At 37.4% G+C, this 25,777-nt stretch overlaps 1 protein-coding gene across 3 annotated transcripts in view; it reads right to left on the reverse strand.

The window, feature by feature from the left end:
* Positions 1-13,058: 13,058 nt before the first annotated feature.
* ZNF382 (zinc finger protein 382) overlaps positions 13,059-25,777 on the reverse strand; it is a 79,334-nt gene continuing 66,615 nt past the window's right edge. For all 3 annotated transcript variants that reach the window (XM_028530428.2, XM_036011844.1, XM_028530427.2), the window contains one exon: positions 13,059-15,023. In XM_028530428.2, coding sequence (XP_028386229.1) covers positions 13,690-15,023 — 1,334 coding nt within the window. In that variant the 3' untranslated portion in view covers positions 13,059-13,689. The remainder of the gene's footprint in view (positions 15,024-25,777) is intronic.

The raw sequence follows: 25,777 nt of genomic DNA on the forward strand, positions 1-25,777 counted from the left end.
AATAGTGCTATTTGGAACAACATGGATGGATCTTGAGAATATCGTGCTAAATGAGATGTCAGATAGAAGTTAAGAACCATATGATTTTACTCATCTGTGGTATATAAAACTGAAAGCAACAAATAAACACAAAAAACAAGCAAAAGCTCTTAGATACAGAAAACATTATGGTAGGTGAGGTGGGGGCAGAAGTAAAGGGTAAAGAGAGTCAAATATATGATGACAGATGATGATTTGACTTTGGGTGGTGGACACACTAGGCAATACACAGATCATGTATCATAGAAATGTACACTTGAAATATATATAATCTTCTTAACCAATGTCACCCCAATACAATTAAGAAATATTTAAACAAAAACAAAAATGAAACATCAGCTCCTCCTCCTTTGCTGTTGATGAGTCTACTAATGAAGAACATAGCACTTTACTTTATAATCACAATTAGGCTTTAAAAACTGTGGATGTCCTATTTTCACAAGGCTGTTATTTGACCACTGAAGATTAGAGTTTTGAAGTGTTATCAATGGCATGTTTTAGCTTTGTTTTTTTTTTTTTTCTTTGCAAAAAGTGTGCTTCAGCAATCACCAGCAAGCATCGACTTCCATGACCTTCCCATAGTATACTGGAAAACTTCAGCCTTACTGTCAGCCTAACCATTGTCAAAAACAGTATATTTGAATCCATTTTGCCTTTGCTTTTGAAGATCTGAATGCCATTCAGAGTGCTTTCTGTTACATACTAAGGTTCCTTCATTCTCGAAGAACTGTAGTCAGCTGATTTTATGGACAGAATAACTGATTTTGGAACACCGCAAAAAAAAAAAAGCATCTGTACTTTAAATTTTCAAAAAATAAAACTAACATTAGAATTAACACATTGAAGCTTAAAATATATTTACTCTGAAATGTCAAGAGGAAACACTATCACTGCTCATCATGAAATACTTTAAGCAAAACTGCCAAAATCCAGATACAGACTCGTGTTAAAAATTCTCAGTTTTTAGTCAGTTGTTTGGGGACCAGATTCATGAATGTTATTTCAGGGCGGGGAGAAGTGAAATATCCAGAACTATTGTTGGTGATGAGTTATTGACCTTGTTCTTAAAACCAGCCTGTGGTAGCTTTGGAAAGAATGTGTTTTACACCTATGTTCAGTCCTCACTGGAAGAACTTCAAGAGGATTTTGTGGAACTCAAAGCCTGATTGTTTTGACTAGAAACTTCCAGATAAATACTCTAGAAAAATTTGGATGTAAAATTTCTAAACAAATGAGAAGACTTCATTCCATTCATTACTCCATTTTCTACTTACATTTTTCTTTAGTTGTTATATCTAATAGAGTTGCAACCTAGAAATTAAGCTCCTTCTGTGTTGCCATCTGAGCCACCTAGTTTGGGGCTATTTTCATTTTTCAAAAATTTGTAAGTATACATTTGTACAGATAAGCTAACCAAATTGATAAGTCTAATTTCCTTTCAGAAAATGAGAAAGAAAATACATATATGGACCTTTCACTGAGCTGTTATTTAGGTATATAATTGTAAAACAAAGTAATAAGACTGATCTTAAACTGAATTTCAGTGCTAGTTTTTGTTCATGCCAAAATCACCTAGTAGTCACCACACTTTTGCTCATTGACTCTAGAATCCAAGTATTCATACTTTTATTCTTATATATAGATACAAACAAGACTTTCCATTTTCTTTTGATTATCAAATTTAATTCAAAAGATGTAACCGTTTTGTGAGTCAGAAATTTTAGATCTCAGTTGAGCAGTGATTGCTTAGGGTCTGTCATGTGGTACCAGTTGGATGCCAGTGGACTACAGTTATCTGAAAACTTGATGGGATGTCCAAGATGGCTCAGTTGGATGATCACTAGGAACTATTGTCCAGAGTGCTTATGCATAGTCTCTAGCACAATGATCTCAGTATGGATGGACTTCTTTCATGGAAGCAGCATTCCCCAGAGTTAAAGTTAAAAACTTTATATGATCCTCATTTAATTTTCCTTTCTTCAGTATGAATTGTTTGGTGTTGTATAAGGAGTGAGATATGGCTAAAGTTATTCTTACAAAATTCTATTTGAATAGTTCCCATATAATGTGAATTTTCTGGTGTTGTATTAACATTTACGCTATGGCTAACTTTTCCATATTCATCATTTTTATATGACTGGTAAGATATGGGCTATAAGTAAAGGTTATCCCCCAAACCCTTCATTTTATTCATAGGGTTTTTCTCCAGTTAGAATTCTCTCATAATGAGCAAGGAAGTTGCTAAGTACCTCCCTTTCTGTAGTATAACTTTCTGATTTCACATAAGGCATTATTGGGGCTAGAGGTAATCTCACATTTATTACATTTATTTGGTGTTAGGTATATAAAATGTGGGCTGTGGGTAAAGCCTTTACACATGTATTACATTCAGATTCCCAATTTTCACAACACGCATAGAGTTTCCTTCTACCATGAATTTTCTGGTCTGAACCATCACCATACTGATAATATTCAGCTGTTTCTCTTCAGAATAAATTATCTCATACTGTGAAAGTTCTGAGTTGTTTGGTAGCATCTACCAAAGCCAACCAACACAAATATGCCTCAGGAACTAAAAATCCACTCTGAAGTATATACACAAGAGAAATAAATATATGTATATCAAAAGCAAATATATTCACAAAAGCATTATTTATTATAACCCTAAGACATAAATAAAGAAAAAGTCCATCAAAAATAGATAGATAACTGTGATATATTCATATGAGATGCTACACAGAATATGCAAATTTCTGCTAAATGCACTAATGATGAATTTAATTTTTTTATTTATTTCTGTGAATTTTTATTTTTTTATTTTATTATTTATTTATTTTTAATCATTGTTCAAATACAGTTTTCTCCTTTTTACTCCCAATGCAGTCCCCCTGCCCACCCCTCCCCACTTCCTTCCCATTACCACCCTCCCCTTAGTTTATGACCATGTGTTCTTTAAGTTTGTTCCTGTGAACCCTTCCCACTGTCCCCTTAAATTCCTTCTACTATCCACAGTGGTCACTGTCAGCCTGTCCTCTATTTCAGTGTCTTTGGTTACATTTTGTTTGTTTCTTTGTTTTGTTATTTAGGTTCCTGTTAAAGGTGATATCATGTGGTATTTGTCTTTCACTGCCTGGCTTGTTTCGCTTAGCATAATGTTTTCCAGCTCCATCCACTCTGTTGCATAGGGTAGGAGCTCCTTCTTTCTTTCTCCTGCATAGAATTCCATTGTGTAAATGTACCATAGTTTTTTGATCCATTCATTAACTGATGGGCATCTTCGTTGCTTCCAGCATCTAGCTATTGTAAATTGTGCTGCTATGAACATTGGGAAGCATAGGTTTTTTTGAATTGGTGTTTTAGTATTCTTAGGATAGAGTCCCAGCAGTGGAATTGCAGGGTCAAAAGGCAGATCCATTTTTAGTTTTCTGAGGAAGTTCCAAACTGCTTTCCATAGTGGTTGTAACAGTCTGCAGTCTCACCAGCAGTGCACTAGGGATCCCTTTTCTCCACAACCTCTCCAACACTTGTTGTTTGTTGCTTTCTTTATGATGGCCATTCTGTCTGGTGTGAAGTGGTATCTCATTGTGGTTTCATTTTGCATCTCTCTGATAGTTAGTGATATTGAACATCGTTTCATGTGTCTTTGGATTTTCTGTATGTCCTCCTTGGAGAAGTGTCTGTTCAAGTCCTTTGCCCAGTTTTTAATTGGATTCCTTGTCTTCTTAGAGTACAGTCTTGTAAGTTCTTTATATATTTTGGAGATTAAAACCCTTGTCTGAGGTATCATTGGCAAATATGTTTTCCCATGCAGTTGGTTCTCTTTTTATTTTGATACTGTTTTCTTTGGCTGTGCAGAAGCTTTTTATTTTGATGAGGTCCCATTTGTTTATTCTTTCCTTTATGTCCCTTGCTCTAGGGGGCAAGTCAGTAAAAAAGTTTCTTCGTGAAATATCTGAGATTTTCCTACCTACGTTCTCCTCTAGAACTTTAATGGTGTCACGTTTTATATTTAAGTCTTTTATCAACCTTGAATTTATTTTTGTATATGGTGTCAGTTGGTGCTCAAGTTTCATTTTTTTGGACATGGCTGTCCAGTTCTCCCAACACCATTTGTTGAAGAGGCTATTTTTACTCCATTTTACGTTGCTGCCCCCTTTGTCAAATATTAATTGACCACAGAGACTTGGGCTTATTTCTGGGCTCTCTGTTCTTTTCCATTGGTCTATGTGCCTGTTTCTACGCCAGTACCAGGCTGTTTTGATTACAGTGGCCTGGAGGTATAGTTTAGTGTCGGGTATTGTGATCCCGCCTACTTTACTCTTCTTTCTCAAAATTGCAGCAGCTATTCAGGGTCGTTTATAATTCCATATAAATTTTTGAAGTGTTTGTTCTATGTCTGTGAAATATGCCATTGGTACTTTAATAGGAATTGTACTGAATCTGTAAATTGCTTTGGGTAGTATGGACATTTTGATGATATTAATTCTTCCAATCCATGAACACGGTATATGTTTCCATTTGTTTGTGTCTTCCTTGATTTCTTTCCTGAGTGTTACATAGTTTCCTGAATACAGGTCTTTTACCTCTTTGGTTAGGTTTTTTCCTAGATATTTTATTTTCCTTTTTATTATTTCAAATGGAATTTTTTCCTTGATCTATGCTTCTGCTGTTTCATGGTTGGTGTACAAAAATGCCTTTGATTTCTGGATATTGACTTTATATCCCGCCATTTTGCCAAATTCATTTATTAGGTCAAGCAGTTTTTTGGTAGAGTCTATAGGATTTTCTATGTATACTATCATGTCATCTGCAAACAGTGACAGTTTTGTTTCCTCCTTTCCGATTTGGATGCCTTTTATGTCTTTTTCTTGTCAGATTGCTGTGGCTAAAACTTCCAGTACCATATTGAATAGAAGTGGTGAAAGTGGACAGCCTTGCCTTGTTCCTGATCTTAGTGGAAAAGATTTTAATTTTTGCCCATTGAGTATGATGCTGGCTGTAGGTCTCTCATATATGGCCTTTATTATGTTGAGGAATGTTCTCTCTATTCCCACTTTGCCAAGTGTTTTTATCATGAATGGGTGCTGTACCTTATCAAATGCTTTTTCTGCATCTATTGATATGATTATGTGGTTTTTGTCTTTGCATTTGTTTATGTGATGTATTACATTTACTGATTTGGGAATATTGAACCATCCTTGCATCCCTGGAATGAATCCCACTTGGTCATGGTGTATGATCTTTTTAATGTATTGTTGGATGCAGTTTGCCAGTATTTTGTTGAGGATTTTAGCGTCAATGATCATCAGTGATATTGGCCTGAAGTTTTCTTTCTTTGTTGTGTCTTTATCTGGTTTTGGAATTAGGATGATGTTGGCCTCATAAAAAGAGTTTGGGAGACTCCCATCTTTTGGGATTTTTTGGAATAGTCTGTGAAGGATAGGGGTTAGCTCTTCCTTAAATGCTTTGTAGAATTCTCCTGTGAAACCATCTGGTCCAGGGCTTTTGTGTGTTGGGAGTTTTTTGATTATTGCTTCAATTTCTTTTGTTGTTATTGGTCTGTTCAGGCTTTCTGCTTCTTTTTCATTGAGTTTTGGAAAATTATTAATTTGGAAAATTTCCAAATTAATAATTTGGAAATTATTTCTAGAACTATTTTCTAGAAATTTGTCCATTTCACCTAGGTTTTCAAATTTCTTTTATTTTTATTTTTTTATTTTAATCATTGTTCAAGTACAGTTTTCTCCCCCTTACTCCCATTCCAGCCCACCCACCCAACCCACCCCCCTTCCCCCCATTACCCCCCACCCCTAGTTTCTGTCCATGTGTGCTCCAAATTTGTTCCTGTAATCCCCACCCATTCCCCCCCGAAATTCCCTCTTCTCTCCCCTCTGGCCAGTGTCAGACTATCCCCTATTTCAGTGTCTTAGGTTATATTTTGCTAGTTTTTGTTTTGTTTTGTTTTGTTTTGTTTTGTTGTTTAGATTCCTGTTAAAGGTTATATCATGTGGTATTTGTCTTTCACTGCCTGGCTTGTTTCACTTAGCATAATGCTTTCCAGCTCCATCCATGCTGTTGCAAAGGGTATGAGCTCCTTCTTTCTTTCTGCTGCATAGAATTCCATTGTGTAAATGTACCATAGTTTTTTGATTCATTCATTTACTGATGGGCATCTAGGTTGCTTCCAGCACCTAGCTATTGTAAATTGTGCTGCTATGAACATCGGGGTGCAAAGGTTCTTTTGTATTGGTGTTTTAGTGTTCTTAGGATAGAGTCCCAGCAATGTAATTGCTGGGTCAAAAGGCAGATCCATTTTTAGTTTTATGAGGAAGTTCCAAACTGCTTTCTATAGTGGTTGTACCAGTCTGCAGTCCCAACAACAGTGCACTAGGGACCCCCTTTCTCCACATCCTCTCCAACACTTGTTGTTTGTTGCTTTGTTTATGATGGCCATTCTGACTGGTGTGAAGTGGTATCTCATTGTGGTTTTAATCTGCATCTCTCTGATGGCTAGCGATATTGAGCATCGCTTCATGTGTCTTTGGATTTTCTGTATGTCCTCCTTAGAGAAGTGTCTGTTCAAGTCCTTTGCCCATTTTTTAATTGGGTTCCTTGTCTTCTTAGAGTGGAGTCGTGTAAGTTCTTTATATATTTTGGAGATTAAAACCCTTGTCTGAGGTATCATTGGCAAATATGTTTTCCCATGCAGGTGGTTCTCTTTTTATTTTGATACTGTTTTCCTTAGCTGTGCAAAAGCTTTTTATTTTGATGAGGTCCCATTTGTTTATTCTTTCCTTTATGTCCCTTGCTCTAGGAGACAAGTCAGTGAAAAAGTTTCTGCGTGCAATATCTGAGATTTTCCTACCTACGTTCTCTTCTAGGACTTTAATGGTGTCACGCTTTATATTTAAGTCTTTTATCCACCTTGAATCTATTTTTGTATAAGGTGTAAGTTGGTGCTCAAGTTTCATTTTTTTGCACGTAGCTGTCCAGTTCTCCCAACACCATTTGTTGAAGAGGCTATTTTTACTCCATTTTATGTTGCTGCTTCCTTTGTCAAATATTAATTGACTGTAGAGGCTTGGGTTTATTTCTGGGCTCTCTGTTCTGTTCCATTGGGCTATGTGCCTGTTTCTATGCCAGTACCAGGCTGTTTTGATTACAGTGGCCTTGTAGTATAGTTTAGTGTCAGGTATTGTGATTCCTCCTACTTTACCCTTCTTTCTCAAAATTGCAGCAGCTATTCAGGGTCGTTTATGATTCCACATAAATTGTTGAAGTGTTTGTTCTATGTCTGTGAAATATGCCATTGGTACTTTAATAGGTATTGCATTGAATGTGTAAATTGCTTTTGGTAGTATGCACATTTTAATGATATTAATTCTTCCAATCCATGAACACGGTATATGTTTCCATTTGTTTGTGTCTTCCTTGATTTCTCTCCTCAGTGTTATGTAGTTTTCTGAATACAGGTCTTTTACCTCTTTGGTTAGGTTTATTCCTAGGTATTTTATTTTTCTTTTTGCTATTTCAAATGGGATTTTTTTCTTGATTTCTGCTTCTGCTGTTTCATTGTTGGTGTACAGAAATGCCTTTGATTTCTGGATATTGACTTTGTATCCCACCGTTTTGCCAAATTCATTTATTAGGTCAAGCAGTTTTTTGGTGGAGTCTATAGGATTTTCTATGTATACTATCATGTCATCTGCGAATAGTGACAGTTTTGTTTCCTCCTTTCCGATTTGGATTCCTTTTATTTCTTTTTCTTGTCTGATTGCTGTGGCTAGAACTGCCAGTACTATATTGAATAGAAGTGGTGAAAGTGGACATCCTTGTCTTGTTCCTGTTCTTAGTGGAAAAGATTTATTTTTTGCCCATTGAGTATAATGTTGGCTGTAGGTTTCTCATATATGGCCTTTATTATGTTGAGGAATGTTCCCTCTATTCCTGCTTTACTGAGTGTTTTTATCATAAATGGGTGCTGTACCTTATCAAATGCTTTTTCTGCATCTATTGATATGATCATGTGGTTTTTGTCTTTGCTTTTGTTCATGTGATGTATTACATTTACTGATTTGCGAATATGGTACCATCCTTGCATCCCTGGAATGAATCCCACTTGGTCATGGTGTATGATGTTCTTAATGTACTGTTGGATGCGGTTTGCCAGTATTTTGTTGAGGATTTTAGCGTCAATGTTTATCAGCGATATTGGCCTGTAGTTTTTCTTTGTTGTGTCTTTATCTGGTTTTGGAATTAAGATGATGTTGGCCTCATAAAAAGAGTTTGGGAGTCTTCCATCTTTTTGGATTTTTTGAAATAGTCTGTGAAGGATAGGTGTTAGTTCTTCCTTAAATGCTTTATACAATTCTTCTGTGAAACCGTCTGGTCCAGGGCTTTTGTGTGTTGGGAGTTTTTTGATTACTGCTTCAATTTCTTTTGCTGTTATTGGTTTGTTGAGGCTTTCTGCTTCCATTTTATTGAGTTTTGGAAGGTTATATTTTTCTAGAAATTTGTCCATTTCATCTAGGTTTTCAAATTTCTTGGCATACAGCTCTTTGTAGTAATTTGTCACAATCCTTTGTATTTCTGTGGTATCTGTTGTAATCTCTCCTCTTTCATTTCTGATTGTGTTTATTTGGGTTTTCTCTCTTTTTTTCTCGATGAGTCTATTTAAAGGCTTGCCGATTTTGTTTATCTTTTCAAAGAACCAACTCTTGGATTCATTGATCTTTAGAATTGTGCTTTTAGTCTCTATGCCATTTAATTCTGCTCGGATCCTGGTTATTTCCTTCCTTCTGCTTGCTCTGGGCTGTCTTTGTTGTTGTTCCTCGAGTTCTTCTAGACATAGGGTTAGGTTGTTTGTTTGAAATGTTTCTAACTTTTTTAGGTGGGCCTGTATCGCTATGATCTTCCCTCTCAGGACTGCCTTGGCTGTGTCCCATAAATTTTGGGTTGCTGTGAGTTCGTTTTCATTTGTTTCCAAAAACTGTTTGATTTCTTCCCTAATATCATTCTTGACCCATTCATTGTTTAATAGCATGCTGTTTAATCTCCATGAATTTGAGTGTTTTGGGTTTTTTTCCTTGGGGTTGGTTTCTAGTTTCAGTCCCTTGTGATCCGAGAAATTGCCTGGTATGATTTCAATTTTTTTGAAATTGTTGAGGCTTGTTTTATGTCCTATCATGTGGTCAATCTTTGAAAATGTTCCCTGTACATTTGAAAAAAAATGTGTATTTAGCTTCTTTAGGATGGAGGGTTCTGTAAATATCAGTAAAGCCCAGTTCGTGTAGTGTATTGTTCAGTGCCTCAATATCTTTGTTGATATTTTGTTTGGAAGATCTGTCCATTTTTGATAGAGGGGTGTTAAAATCCCCCACAATAATTGTGTTGCTGTCCATATCTTTCTTGAAGTCCTCTAAGATTTTCTTTATGTATTTGGGTGCTCCTATGTTGGGTGCATATATATTTACAATATTTATGTCTTCTTGGTGAATTCTTCCCTTGAGTATTATGAAATGACCTTCTGGGTCTCTCTTTATGGATCTTCTTTGGAAGTCTATTTTGTCAGATATGAGTATTGCTACCCCGGCTTTTTTTTCCTGTCCATTTGCTTGGGAAATTTGTTTCCAGCCCTTCACTTCCAACCTGTGCAGATCTTTTATCCTGAGGTGGGTCTCTTGTAGACAGCATATGTGTGGGTCATGTTTTCTTATCCAATCAGCTATTCTGTGTCTTTTGATTGCAGCATTTAATCCATTTACGTTTAAGGTTATTATTGATAGGTACTTATTCACTTTCTTTTATGTACGTGTGTTCCTCCCTCCCTCTCTCTCTCTCTCTCTCTCACTCTCTCTCTCTCTCTCTTCCTTCCCTTCCTTAAAGCAATCCCTTTAGGATCTCTTGCAGAGCTGGTTTGGTCGAGGCATATCCTTTTAGACTTCTTTTGTCTGGGGAGCTTCTTATTTGGCCTTCTATCTTGATCGAGAGCCTTGCTGGATATAGCAGCCTTGGTTGCAGACCTCTGGTTCTCATTACCTGGAGTATTTCTTGCCATTCTCTTCTGGCTTGAAGTGTTTCCATTGAGAAGTCAGCTGTTAGCCTTATTGGGGCTCCCTTGTATGTTACTTCCTTTTTCTCCCTTGCTGCCTTTAAGATTCTCTCTTTGTCTTGAAATTTTGCCATTTTAATTATGATGTGTATTGAGGTGGGCCTCTTTGGGTTCCTCTTGATTTGGACTCTCTGTTTCCTGGATTTGTGTGAGTTTTTCTCTCATCAAATTAGGGAAGTTCTCCTTCATTACTCGTTCAACTATGTTTTCAATCCCTTGCTCTTCTTCTTCTCCTTCTGGTATCCCTATTATACAGATATTATTATGTTTCATATTGTCTTGCATTTCTCTTAATCCCTCTTCATTCTTTCTGAGACTTTTCCTTTTGTTGCTCTTTCTGAATGTTTTCTACTTTGTCTTCCAGCTCGCTAATCCAATCCTCTGCTTCATCGATCCTGCTTTTCATTCCTTCTACTGTGTTCTTCAGTTCAGAAATTGTGTTCTTCATTTCCTCTTGACCTTTGTTGAGAGTTTCTATTTCCTTTTTCATGTTTATATAGTTTGCCGTGAGATTGATGTAGTTTCCCTCTAATTTCTGAAAACTCAATGTGAGTTCATTGAACTTCCTGGTAATCATTGTTTTGAACTCACTATCTGATAGTTGAGTTGCCTCTAGTTCATTTACCATTTTTCGTGAGGCTGCCTCATTTCCCTTCATTTGGGGGTTGTTTCTTTGTTTTCTCATTGTTCGTGGGTTTCTTCTTTTTTCTTGTTTGTTAATTTGATCTGTTCTGATTCCCTGTAATTATGGTGTGAACTTCTGTGGTAGAATATTTGTGAGATTCAGTGGTGCAATCTCCTTTGTGTATCCTGGTGTTTACAGCTTCCCCCTACTCTTTTTTGTGATCAGTTGGAGGAATAAGGCACAATGGTTTAAGACAGTAAGACAGTATACTATGATATTTACATTAGCAGCCAGTAGAGAAGAGATGGGTTATCCTTTGGCTCCTTATAGTGTTAACCGTGATCCTCCACCCCACTATCCACGTTTTAGAAAGGGTGGAAAGAAGGTAAGACTCTTACTGGGGACGAGAGGATTGTTAGTTGGATCTAGAAAGCTGTGAGGCTGTGGGAGGTCAGATTCTAAGGTAGGGTTGGATTACAGATTTGTATATAGGAGTAGTGTGTAAAAGAATAGAGACAACCCTCACAATAGTATAGTTCAGAAAATTGCAAAGTGGGCTGAGATCAGGTAGGGGTATTGAGAAGTATTTACAATTGTATAGACTAGGTCTTACTAACAGTAATAGTAAAGTGACAGTCTTGTGGCAGAATTGATGAGGTCTAGATAACAAGAATAAAGAGTATAGGACCTTGAGAGGTATATTAATGGAACACAGATGAAGGATAGTAACTTATCAATGCCTTGTGACTGAGATACCACGGGGAACCTATCAAATGACAGTATAACCAGCCAAGCAAAGAAGATTATACAGAAAGAAAAAGAATACCAAAATATTATTAAAATAAAAAATGTCGGGAAAGTGAGAAAAAGGTAATACAAATTTACAGTAACTTGCAAGATAAAAAAAAATGAAAAAGGAAAGAAAAGCAGAAGATGTAGTGCAGGAGAGATAAATTTGGAGTGGAAAGAATAATATTAGGATGAATGGAAGAGAAACATAAGGGATTGCGAGATAAAAATAATAAGAATTGAAAAGTAAAATGTCACATAAAACACAAGATAAAAGCAAGCAACTAACAACAGCCACAAAAACGAAACCAAACAAAACGAAACAAAACCAAACCAAACAAAAAAAAAAAGAGAGAAAAAAAGAAAAGAAAACAAACAAACAAAAAAACCCCCCAAAACCAACCCTCTTGTTGGTTTCTAACTGGCCAGACCAGTTTTTCTGATCTTGCTGGCTTCAACTGGCTGAGGGACCTTTGAAATGCTTCTCTCTCTCCCAGCCCAAATCTCAGTTAGTGTCAGAATACAGACTTGCTGTACCCTAGGCGCTCCTGAGCACACTGGCTCTCTGGATCTCACTTCCACGTTCTTCCAGACTCTGGGGTCCTGCAGGATTCCAGCTCTATGATCTCAGGAGGCACCTGCGACGTTTTGGGATTCACTGTGCCCTCCCTGCGAATGGTAAAAGGGCGCGCCCCTCCCCCAAACTTTTGAAATTCAGGCTCCAGGATCGCCCTTAGCACCTCGCTGAGCCCATTCCGGGTTCACAGCGAGCATGAAAGTGCGCAAGCGGAGCCCTTTCCAGCTCCGTGGTCACCGCCTAACCGCACTCCGACCGGGTGTTGGCGCCTTTCCCGGCTCCCCTGGTCAGGCTGGCTGGAAATTTCTGAGCCACTACTATAGGAAAGCACCAAGCACCAAGTCCCTCCAGGGATCCCGGCGCACGATTCAGGCCTCCCTATGGGGCGCAAACCGAGCGCATCCCGACTCTGTGCTCTCCACTGATCTGCACTTCTTCTGGGCTAGGGGTGCGGGCGCACTTCCAGGCTTCCCCTGGTCCTGTCGGCTAGAGTCCCTCACTTCACTTCTCCCAGGTCTCTGGGCAGGTGTTCATAGTCCCTGGGCGATTTTTTCCCAGTCCAACTGGCCAATCTGTTCCTTCTAGCAGCACGCTCTCCCCTGGAGTTGCTCACCCCCCGTATTCAGGGGAGGGAGCAGCGACTCCCCTCTCCCGGGAGCCCCGAGAACCGGGCCTGGGGACTGCACACCCCTAGTCCCCACGCTGATCCCTGGGCCCCTTTTGTCCTGAAGAAGTCTCCTTACCATCTGGTTTTTCTGTGATCACAATAATTTTTGATGTCCTGCTTTCAAAAGTGATTCGGTAACCTAGTCCACTTGCTCTGTTTCTCCAGTGATCTGAAAGTTTCCCCCCTCTTCAGAGAAGCCGAGAAAAATGCTGCCTAGAGTATAGCCGCCATCTTCCCACCCCCTACTAATGACGAATTTTAGAGACATAATTATGGAATAAGCCAAATGTAAAAAATATCAATACATGCTATATAATCCAATTTATATAAAGTATAGTATGCAAAATTAATTTATAATGTTAGAAGTTAGAACTGTGGTTAACTCTGAGGAGGTAGCAGCTAATTTTTATTCCATATTTGCAATGAAAAATACAGTTCACAACTACTTTCTTTTTTAAAGTCCTCTGCTTATAGTATGGTTCATATACCGACTCTGTATTACTGGTTTACAACCAGGTAGGTATTGAAATTGAAAACAAGCAATTTTAAATGTGTAAAGCAACTTGAGAAAGTTTATCTCTTGTGACTCTAATAAAAATTGGGACTTGTATTTTCAATGACTTTTGTCATTTAATTTGTCTAGTAATTCTGTGTGTGTATTTTATCATCTAGTAAATAATAGGTATGTTTATAGTACCTTAAACTATTGAATATTATTACATTTGCAAGCAACATCAATACAGGGTTTACTATGACTTTCAAAGTTTTTATAAAAATAAAGTCACATCCTTTACTATATTTCCATGGTTTCTACCTTGTGAGTTTTCTGATGGACCATGAGGTTTGACTTACAACTAAAGAACTTCCCACATTCTTTACATTCATATGGTTTCTCTCCTGTGAGTCTTCTGATGGCGAATGAGGTTTGATTTCCTACTAAAGGCTTTCCCACATTGAGGACATCCATTGGACTTCTCTCCTGTATGTATTCTCTGATGAACAGTGAGGATTGCCTTCTGGCGAAAAGATTTTCCACATTCATTACAAATATAGGGTTTTTCCCCTGTATGAATTCTTTGATGGAGAGTAAGGGTTGTCTTTTGGCAGAAGGACTTTCCACACTCACTACAAATATAGGGTTTCTCTCCTGTGTGAGTTCTTTGGTGTACAGTGAGCGTTGTCTTCTGGATAAATGCCTTCCCACATTCATTACATTGATATGGTTTCTCTCCTGTGTGAGTTCTCTGATGATCAATGAGGTACGACTTCTTTCTAAAAGCACTCCCACACTGAGTACATTCATAAGCTTTCTCCCCTGTATGTATTTTGTAATGTCTAGTAAGGGTTGCCTTCTGGCGGAAGGACTTCCCACAATCCATACACATGTAGGGTTTCCCCTCAACATGTGTTTTCTCATGAAGAGTGAGGGCTGTCTTTTGACGGAAGGCTTTTCCACATTGATTGCAAACATAAGGTTTCTCACCTGTGTGAATTCGCTGATGTTCAATGAGATATGACTTCCTTCTAAAGCTATTCCCACAGTAAGGACAATGAAAGGGTTTCTCTTCTGTTTGAGATCTCTGATGCATAATAAAAATGGACTTCCTGCAGAGGAATTTCCCATATTTGCTATATGCATGGGGCTTCTTCTCCATAAGATTTTGTGGATGGACACTTGGATTTGACTTTTTAATGAAAGGCATTACATTTTTATTGTATTCAAAGAGTCTTTCTCCTCCTCTGTGAGTTCTAGTATGTGTAAATAACATTCCTTTCACAAGGAAGGAATTTTCACACTCATTTTGTTCAAATGATTGCTCTGCAGTTTGAACCTTCTGATGTTGAATAAGTTCCTGTTCATCACTCAGACTCCAGTCTGTTTGTTTATACAGATTCACTGCAGTATGAATTTTCTCATGCTTAGTATTGAGGAGTGATTTCTCCCATCCATTACTTTCACCAAACTTCTCTCTTACAGGTCTTCTATTTCTAATGACCAATTCTGAAATATTTTTCAAAACCTTTCCATCGGGTTTATATTCATGTAGTGTTGTTCTTGAAATAATACAGTTCTTGCCTACAGTAAGTGTTTTCCCCCAAATATTACTTCTTTCCTTAGTTAGTCTTTTGTGGTTGATGAATACAACTGATCTAAAATGCCTATTTTGATATTCTTTGAACTTCATTAAAACACCTTCAGCTTTCCCATCTTCTTCTAGAAAAAAAAATAAAGAACACTGTAAGACTTCACATAAACATTATGAATTCGATATATATATATATACAAATAACCCATCGTGGGGCCATCTGTCTCACTATTGTGATCTACAGAAAGGCCGGAATAAGTTAACTGTTGGTAGGGAAAAATGCATAGAACATAAACACAAATCCTACTATATTGTTGAAATGAGGATAAATTGGCATAAGAAAAGAACACTCATATCTTTGCCATTTTGTATTATAAGCTAAACTGAGCAGGTCTAATAAACACAAGGACAAGTAAGCACAGGATAGTGAAAGTGGCATTATTCTTAGAATTCAGAAATAATGGAGTGAGTCTATCAAGAACACTAACCAGTAAGCAAGGAAAACTGTTTAGGTAGAAATTAAAGCCTATGTATTTATTTCCTCATGCCTATCTAAGTTTTATAAAGTACTTCTGTTTGTTTCTTTTTCACTTGCATTTAGCCCATCCATGACAAATAAACTTTATTAACTACTCATTCCTAGTTTTGAAAGAAACGGTAGTCTACAGTTTAAACCCTAGTTCTCCATATAATTGTGATTTATTTTCTCTTGAAATGGAAGAATTAGGAAAATATTTTCAGTAGGAATTATAAAATAAACCAGAGGTCAAAGCATACTTGCAACATGCATATAATCAGTGACTGCTGCTACATCAATTTATTCTTCCAGGGTATAGTCAATAACTAAATTCTCCTGATGATCAATTATAATTTTTCCCATTGAATTTGCTGAATTAATTTTTCAGTGTCGCAAAAAGATGGGTTCAAGTTTTCCTACCTTAAACTCTACTATTCCCTTTTGGTACTGTGAAGGACTGGATTCTTCAATGTATGTGTATAGCACTGACTGACCTTACCTATTACTTTTCCTACAAATTCTTGGCTAAATCTTACTACAACCCATATCTAGTAGAGCAATTTTAAAGATGTATTCTTCTTAACCCTAACCTGCACCTTATTTACAATAGCCCTAAACTAGAAACAGTCCAATCCAATTATCCATCAAGAGGTAAATAGGTAATATTGTGTCATGTAATTACACAATGTAATATTACTCAGCAATAAAAAAAGGGAAAGAAACCCTACTAGTGACAAAAGGATATAGCTAAAACTTTTTTCAGAGTGAACACTTTATGCGAAAGAGTAAATATTGCACAATTCCATTTAGTGTACTTCTAGAACATGCAGAACTTATCTGTATTGGTAACTGGAGTTACATTGCCTTCCTAAGTGCCTCAGTCACATTCAGGGACATGCTACTACCCAATTTATCTAAGCTTTCACATATCCTTTTTTTCCTTAAAGGTCTAATTTGTCTGAAATTAGAATATAATTATAGTCTGGACTACTCATTCCAAGATGTCTTTCAACAACCTGCTATTTTAATGTGAACATTCTATATAAAATGCTAAATTTGAGAATATTGCCTTCCCAACTGTAACTTATGCTCTTGAAAGTCAATATTTTATTATCTTCTTTGAAACCTTTTGAACATACATTAATATACTGTTATATGAGGCAAAGGTATTAATCTTGGCATGTTATCTTACCATTAAATGAGTTCTGAATGGATGAGAAAGATGTTTTCCCTGCATGGTACCTTAGATAATCAGGTAACTACTATGTCTAGCCTTTGTTACAAGCTACAGTAAGGAAAAGTAAAAGAGGGGACCTTATTTTGAAGGAATTGTTAATCAGATGAGGAAATAAGCCTCAGATAAAACAACATTGAATCACATACCAAATTATTAGATCATATCAGAGGATGTGACTGTTTACCTGTTACAATCAGTGGAATGAGAGTGCAGAAAAAAGGAACTAACATGGTTTGGAGTAGTCAAGACACATTTCATGCAGGAAGTGTAACCTGATCTTTTAACTAAAGGGTATGTAGCATTGTGTGGTAAAGAATATAACCTTGTCCAGTAAGAGGTCTGACATTTGCCTTGGCTTCTGGAGGTAATCTCTGAATCCACAGAATGTCATGCGTAACAGGAACGTATTTCTTTGCTTGGCAGCCCGTGGCGAGCTACAAAGTAACAGTGTGATTTCAGAGTGAACTGGTGGGGTCTTTGAGTCACACCAACAATGTGATTTAAGATGGGGGCTTTGGGTCACACAGTATCAGCTTGACCTCTTAGGAGCTGAAAACTGAGGTCAGCCATATGAACAATCAATCAAGCTTATGTGATTGAACCCAATATAAGTTTTTGATACTAAATTCAGGTGAAGCCTCCCTGGTTGGCAATATTCTGTAATACTGTCCAAAACTCCACAGTGAGAGGACTACTAGAAGCTCCATATTTGGTACTTTCCTGAACTTGCCTTATGTGCTTGGCATGATTTTAATCTGTATTCTCCCTTTGTAACAAACTATAACTGTGAGGGTTATAGCTTTCAGTAAATTCTGTAGTCCTTCTAACAAATTATTGATACTAATAGTAGTATTGGGGACCCCTGAACTTATAATTTGTGTCAGAAATGTGGGTGGTCTTGTGTGTACTACTGTACCCTTAAACTTTGTAGTTGGACAACTTTGCAAATATGCATATGGACACAAAGTAGCTGTCACATAATGAAAGGCCCAATGGTAAAGAATAAAATCAATTGCATGGAGGACATTTGGGAGACTAGAAAAAATAGAGATGAGTGCAAATTCTCAGTCACAGAGAGAAATACATTTGGAATGACCAGTTGGGACATAATTCTGTCAGCCCTTGGGAAACAAAGGATTTAAATTTTTATGTGATATTGTTTCAGCATATTGACAATATAAATTGAAAGAAAGGGAAAAATCATGAAAAATCCAAATACTAACTACATTAGTCCATGCCTCGAGTAACATTGCTTTCATTTTAGATGTCAGTGGCAAATGAAAATATGAATCTGTAAGGATATTTCACAGTGTAAAATAACATAACACAAACCATAGAGAGAGATTAACAAAGTATAACAGAGATGATGGAATTGACCTTCTACTACATGGGGCTGATTTGGGGGACAAAATGATACTTGACGAAAGAAGGTGAAGGAATAAGCCAAAGAACATCCATGAATAACCCAGAGAGACAACAGTGTGGTGATGGCCAGAAGGAAGAGGGAGTTATGGCAGGGGGGATAAGATGTGCTAAGTGGCAGGAATGAAGACATCTGTAACAGTGTAAACAACAAAAATAAAGTTAAAAAAAGAAACAAATGAGAGTAAGGTAAAGATAATGACAAATACGTCTTTTTTTAATTGTTCCTCAAGTACAGTTTTCTGCCTTTTACTCCCATCCCAGCCCACCCCCCCCCAGCCCTCCCCACCTCCCTCTCATTTCCAGCCCCCCTTATTTTTGTCCATGTGTCCTTTATACTTGTTCTTGCAAACCCTCCCCCTTTCCCCCGGAAATTCCCTCCCCTCTCCCTCTGGTCACTGTCAGCCTGTTCTCTATTTCAGTCTTTGGTTGTTTTGCTTATTTCTTTGTTTTGTTGTTTAGATTACTTACTGTTAAAGGTGAGATCATACGATATTTGTCTTTCACTGCCTGGCTTATTTGCTTAGCATAATGAGTTCCAGTTCCATCCATGATGTTGCAAAGGGTAGGAGCTCCTTCTTTCTTTCTGCTGCATAGAATTCCATTGTGTAAATGTACCATAGTTTTTTGATCCATTCATTTACTGATGGGCACCTAGGTTGCTTCCAACACTTGGCTATTGTAAATTGTGCTGCTATGAACATTGGGGTGCACAGGTTCCTTTGGAATTGGTGTTTTAGGGTTCTTAGGATATAATCCTAGCAGTGGAATTGCTGGGTCAAAAGGAAAATCCATTTTGAGTTTTGTGAAGAAATTCCATACTGTTTTCCATAGTGGTTGTACCAGTCTGCAATCCCACCAACAGTGCACTAGGGTCCCCTTTTCTCCACAACCTCTCTAACACTTGTTTGTTGCTTTGTTTATGATGCCCATTCTAACTGGTGTAAAGTGGTATCTCATTGTGGTTTCAATATGCATCTCTCTGATAGCTAGCCATATGGAACATCTTTTCATGTGTCTTTGGGCCCTCGGTATGTCCTCCTTGGAGAAGTGTCTGTTCAAGTCCTTTGCCCATTTTTTAAATTGGGCTGCTTGTCTTCTTAGAGTGGAGTCCTGTGAGTTCATTACTTATTTTGGACATTAAATCCTTGCCTGAGGTATCATTGGCAAATATGTTTTCCCATACAGTTGGTTCTCTTTTTATTTTATTACTGTTTTCTTTAGCCATGCAGGAGCTTTTTATTTTGATGAGACACCTTTTGTTTATTCTTTCCTTTATGTCCTTTGCTCTAGGGGACATATGAGTCAAAATATTGCTGCATGAAATATTTGAGATTTTCCTGCCTATGTTCTCCTGTAGGGCTTTAATGTTGTCCTGGCTTATATTTAAATCTTTTATCCACTTTGAATTTGTTACTTTGTATGGTGTAAGTTGGTGCTGGAGTTTCATTTTTTTTGCACGTAGCTGTCCAGTTCTCCCAACACCATTTGTTGAAGAGGCTATTTTTACTTCATTTCATGTTGCTGCCCACTTTGTCAAATATTAATTGACTTAAGAGCCTTGGGTTTATTTCTGGGCTCTCCGTTCTGTTCCATTGGTCTATGTGCCTGTTTTTATGCCAGTACTAGGCTGGTTTGATTACAGTGGACTTGTAATATGGTTTGGTATCAGGTATTGTAATTCCTCCTACTTTGCTCTTCTTTCTCAAAATTGCAGCAGCTATTTGGGATCCTTTATGGTTCCATATAAATTTTTGAAGTGTTTGTTCTATATCTGTGAAATATGCCATTGGTACTTTAACAGGTATTGTACTGAATCTGTAAATTGCTTTGGTAGTATGGGCATTTTGATGATGTTAATTCTTCCAATCCATGAACACAGTATATGTTTCCATTTGTTTGTGTCTTCCTTGGTTTCTTTCTTCAGTGTTGCGTAGTTTCCTGAATACAGGACTTTTACCTCCTTGGTTAGTTTTATTCCTATGTATTTTATTTTTCTTGTTTCAATATCAAATGGGATTTTTTTGTTGATTTCTGCTTCTGCTGTTTCATTGTTAATATTAAAAAATGCCTTTGATTTCTGGATATTGACTTTGTATCCAGCTGGTTTGCCAAACACATTTTTTAGTCCAAGCAGTTTTTTTGGTGGAGTCTAAAGGATTTTCTATGTACACTATCATGTCATCTGCAAACAATGACAGTTTTGTGTCCTCCTTTGTAATTTGGATGCCTTTTATTTCCTTTTCTTGTCTGATCACTGTGGCTAAAACTTCCAACACTATGTTGAATAGAAGTGGTGAAAGTGGACAACCTTGTCTTGTTCCTGATCTTAGTAGAAAAGATTTTAGTTTTTGACCATTGAGTATGATGTTGGCTGTAGGTCTGTCCTGTATGGCCTTTATTATGTTGAGGAATGTTCCCGCTATTTCCACTTTGCTGAGTGATTTTATCATGAATGGGTGCTGTACTACCTTATGAAATTCCTTTTGCATATCTATAGATGTGATCATGTGATTTTTGACTTTCATTTTGTTTATGTGATGTATTACATTTATTGATTTGTGACTATTGTAGCAGCCTTTCATCCTTGGGGTGAATCCCACTTGGTCATGGTATATGATGTTTTAAATGTATTGTTGGATGCAGTTTGCCCATATTTTCTTTAGGATTTTAGCGTCTATGTTCATCAGTGATATTGGCCCAAAGTTGTCTTTCTTTGTTGTGTCTTTACCTGGTTTTGGGATGATGGTGATGCTGGCTTCATAAAAAGTTTTGGAGTCTTCCATCATTTTGTATTTTTTGGAATAGTCTGTGACGTATAGGGGTTAGCTCTTTCTTGAATGCTTTGTAGAATTCTCCTGTGAAACCATCTGGTGCAGGCCTTTTGTGTGTCAGGAGTTTTTTGATTACTGCTTCAATTTCTTTTGCTGTTATTGGTCTGTTCATGCTTTCTGCTTCTTCTTCACTGAGTTTTGGGAGATTATATTTTTCTAGAAATTTGCCCATTTCATCTAGGTTTTCAAATTTCTTTGCATACATTTCTTCATACAAATTTGTTACAAACAATCCTTTGTATTTCTTGATATCAGTTGTAACCTCCCTCTTTCATCTGATTGTGTTTATTTGGGTTCTCTCTCTTTTTTTCTTGATGAGTCTGCTTAAAGGCATGTCAATTTTGTTTATCTTTTCAAAGAATGAGCTCCTGGATTCATTGGTCCTTAGAATTGTGCTTTTAGTCTCTATGTCATTTAATTCTGCTCTGGTCTTGCTTATTTCCTTTCTTCTATCTGTTCTGGACTGTCTTTGTTGTTGTTCCTTGAATTCTTGTAGACATAAGGTTAGGTTGTTTGTTTGAAATGTTATTTTTATAAAATGCCTGTATCACTATGAATTCCCTCTCAGGACTGCCTTTGCTGCATCCCATAAATTTAGGGTTGTTGTGAGTTCATGTTCATTTGTTTCCAGGAACTTTTTTATTTGTTCTGTGATCTTATTCTTGACCCATTCATTGTTTAATAGCATGCCGTTCAATCCGCATGATTTTTAGTGTTTTGGGTTTTTTTTTTCTTGGGGTTGGTTTCTACTTTCAGTCCCTTGTGGTCAGAGAAAATGCTTGATATGATTTCAATTTTCTTGAATTTGTTGAGGCTTGTTTTGTGTCCTATCATGTGGTCTATCTTTGAAAATGTTCCATGTGCATTTGAAAAGAATATGTATTTAGCTTCTTTGGGATGGAAGGCTCACTCTATATATTACAAGTTCATTTCATCTAGGGCATTGTTCAATGCCACAATATCTTTGTTGATATTTGGGTTGGAAGATTTGTTCATTTTTGACAGTGTGGTATTAAAATCCCCTACTATAATTGTGTTGCTGTCAGTATGTTTCTTGAAGTCCTCTAAGATTTTCTTTATGTATTTGGGTGCTCCTATGTTGGGTACATATGTATTTACAATGTTTATGTGGTCTTTGTGGATTCTTCCCTTGAGTGTTATGAAGTAGCCTTCTGGGTGTTTCCCTATGGCCCTTTTTGAAGTCTATTTTGATTGATAAGAGTATTCCTCTGGCTTTTTTTTTTCCTGTTCATTTGCTTGGAAAATTTGTTTCCAGCCCTGCACTTTCAGTCTATGTAGGTCTTTTGTCCTGAGGTGGGTCTCTTGTAGGTAGCCTATGTGTGGGTCATGCTTTCTTATCCATTCAGCTATTCTATGTCTTTTGATTGGAGAATTTAATCCATTTTATTTAAGGTTATTATCAATAGATACTTATTCATTGCCATTTTTGTACTTGTGTTCTTCTCTATCTCTCTCTGCTTTCCTTCCTTTCCTTACAGCAGGCCCTTTAGCATCTCCTGCAGAGCTGGTTTGGTAGAGGTGTATTCTTTTAGACATCTTTGTCTTGGAAGCTTCTTATTTGGCCATCTATCTTGATTGAGAGCCTTGCTGGGTAAAGTAGCCTTCGTTGCAGGTCTCTGGTTCTCATTACTTAAAATATTTCTTGCCATTCCTTTCTGGCTTGAAGCGTTTCCATTGAGAAGTCAGCTGCTAATCTTATTGGGGCTCCCTTGTATGTTAATTGTTGTTTCTCCCTTACTGCCTTTAAGATTCTCTTTGTCTTGGAATTTTACCATTTTAATTATGATGTTTCTTGAAGTCGGCCTCTTTGGGTTCCTCTTGATTGGGATTCGGTGTGTTTCCTAGATTTGTGTGACTTTTTCTCTCATTAAATTAGGAAAGTTTTCTATCATTACTTTTTCAAAGAGCTTTTCTATCCCTTGCTCTTCTCCTTCTGGTATCCCCATTATATGGATATTATTATGTTTCAGATTGTCCTGCATTTCTCTTAATCCCTCTTCATTCTTTCTGATCCTCTTTTCCTTTTCTTGCTCTTTCTGGGTGTGTTTTTCTACCTTGTTCTCTGCTTCATGTAGGCTGCTTTTGATTCCTTCTACTGTGTTCTTCAGTTCAGAATTGGCATTCTTCATTTCCTCTTGGTCCTTGTTGATAGTTTCTATTTCTTTTTTCATGGTGGTATAGTTTGCAGTGAGCTCTTTTAGTTTCCCTGTGGTTTCTAGTAATTCACTTTGAGCTCATTCAGCTTCCTGATAACCACTGCTTTGAACTCAGTATCTGATAGTTGACTTGCCTCTATTCATTTAGCATTCTTTCTGAGGCTTCCTCCTTTTCTTTCATTTGGGTATTGTATCTTTGTCTTCCCATTGTTTGTGAGACTCTTCTTGTTAGTTTCTTAATTTGATCTGTTCTGGCTCCCTGGGTTTACTGTGTGAACTTCTGTGGTAGAATACCTGTGAGATTCAGTGGTGCAGTCTCCTTGATCTCCTGAGCTCACTGGTCTTGGTCTTGGTCTCGTCATTTAAGTTGGCTCTGTGTTTGTCTTTGGGTTTTGATTGTTGTTGGGTCTTTCTTTGGTGGGTCCTTCCCACCAGCTAGTTAAGTGAGGGTCTCTCTGTCCACCACCTCTTGTACTTTGTTGTGTGATGTGGGCAGGTTGTGTTGAAGGTGGTTCTTTCATGTGTACAAGGTTTTGAGGATTCTCTCTTGCTCTTGTTCAGCTGTTTGTTCTAGGTAATTTCTCCACTATTTAGTTGTATTTCCAGATAGGTCCTGGATTGAGGTTAGTGTAGCTTCCATTCCCTTTTTCACCTTCTCCTGTTGTTATCTGTTGGGGGTTCCTTTGTTGTTGGGTTTCCTCTTCCAGTAGTTATCCTGGTTGGTGTTCACAGCTTCCACCTACGTCTGGTTTTTCAATGTCCACTCCAATTGTTGGTCTCCTATTTTCATATATTCTGAGGTGCTGTTGGCTGTTTGCTCTGTTCCTCCATCAATTGGCTTGGTTTTTCTCCATTTGTAGGGGGAAGTAGAATCCACTCCCTCCTATCTTGCTGCCATCTTCCTCAGTATGGTGAGGTAAAGAGGAAAGTCCACAGTACAGGTGACTGGACATGGAAAATGTTCATTTCCTGCTCAGAAGTCCAGTGCAGATATCTCTCCAAAAAAATTTCTCACCAGGTGCCTTCTGCCTGATAGTGCTGCTCTCTCAGCTCCCAGCGCCTCAGGAAGAACTTCCAATTTTCTCAGCCCGTTTCCTCTCCCCCTCCCCTTGGGCCCCAAAGTGAAACAGGATGACTAAGTGGATCCAGTGTCTGTCACACCGTTTATACAATTACTTCTGATATATAAATAACCAAAAGGATGAGGCAACTGATTGCTGTATTGCTGTAGGGAGATTTAAATATACCACTGGAGTTTGGGTGGGAGAAATGGGCCAGACAAATGTCTATTTGAAAGCTATGTACACTTAAGAATGGATAAAATTACTATAGCTGATGTGACTTTTATAGAGACAAGAACTGAGGATAAAGAAAGATCCTTTAGAACGTTCAAAACATATGGAAATAAAATCCATTTATTCAACAAATATTTATTTTTCCAGGCAATGCAAATAAAGGAAGAAAAAGCAACCATGATGTGAATGGATACGTAGGAAAATAGAATGCGAATGAGTTACTACTTTTCACCCAAATCAAGGTGTGTAGATAGATATCCAGAATCTGAGCATTATGATATGACACATGGAAATTTATTGGAAAAACAGTGATACTGGTATTATTGTTTTGTTTCAAGGCCTATGGATTTTGAAATCTGGGGACAAGTGTAACTGCACAACAATAAATAAAAAAGGAAAAAAAGAAATCTGATGGCAGGTCTCATGATGAGAATGGGAAGTGAGACTGAGTACAGAAAGCAAGTATAAGGTATTGCACAGGAAAAGGAAGGAAAAAAATGAAAGAGAAAGACAAGTATTAGACAATGATTCTCTTTTTATCTTTTAGCTATGTTGAAGAATGTCAATAAACAGGAGACTACAACAAAAGAAGAAGACTGAAATGTTTAAAAAAAGAGATCAAAAACAAGAAAGACCAAAACCAATGAAGTGTGATTCATGAATTCTGTACTAACTGACACCTTTATGGGAGGTCCACAAAATCAAAACTAGTCTTGTAATAATAACACTTCAATTATCTTTTTAACTATGTTCGTATTTGCACTAATGGAGTAAAATCAATAGTAAGTGTCTTATTTGTACTCATGGAGTTTTAACTTATGGAAGGTGACTTAATGATGACACAGAAGCTAATGCAATTAAAAGGATATTATTATTATCTTCAGTTCCTGAGAAGAGGGGACATGCCATGCCATGCAAGTCCACATGTGGTCAGAAGACAGAAAGAAGTGAGGGGAAAGTCTAGCCCAGAGCCATTATTAGGGCTTGCTTCTGAATAAAAGAAAAAAAAAAAAGGCAAGGCAGGGGAAACAGCTAGGATGGGCTAGTTTGAATACTGCTGGCAGTCTATGGGTCACAGGGTTGGTCTCTGTTTGACTAGTACATGATCCTAGGTGACTTAGACCAGGGGATATATTGGCTTGGTACGTGAGAGTTAGATAAAGAAAGTGCTTGAAGGTATTATTATCTTGGATTGGTTGGTTTGTATATGAAAGGTGGGCTCAACCAATAAGTTGTTTCCTGTCTCTAGGAATTAGCTAGCTCTGGAAAGAGCAGTCTCTCCCCAACTAGCAAGGTCCCCCCAAAATTCAAATCATCATAAAATATAGAAAATAAAAAATATGATTAATACAGTGGGTAAAATGTTGACACATTAGCACAAATCAAAGCACTGGCACCCA

This window comes from Phyllostomus discolor, chromosome 12, assembly GCF_004126475.2.
Source record: "Phyllostomus discolor isolate MPI-MPIP mPhyDis1 chromosome 12, mPhyDis1.pri.v3, whole genome shotgun sequence".
In the NCBI taxonomy this organism is placed as follows: domain Eukaryota; kingdom Metazoa; phylum Chordata; class Mammalia; order Chiroptera; family Phyllostomidae; genus Phyllostomus; species Phyllostomus discolor.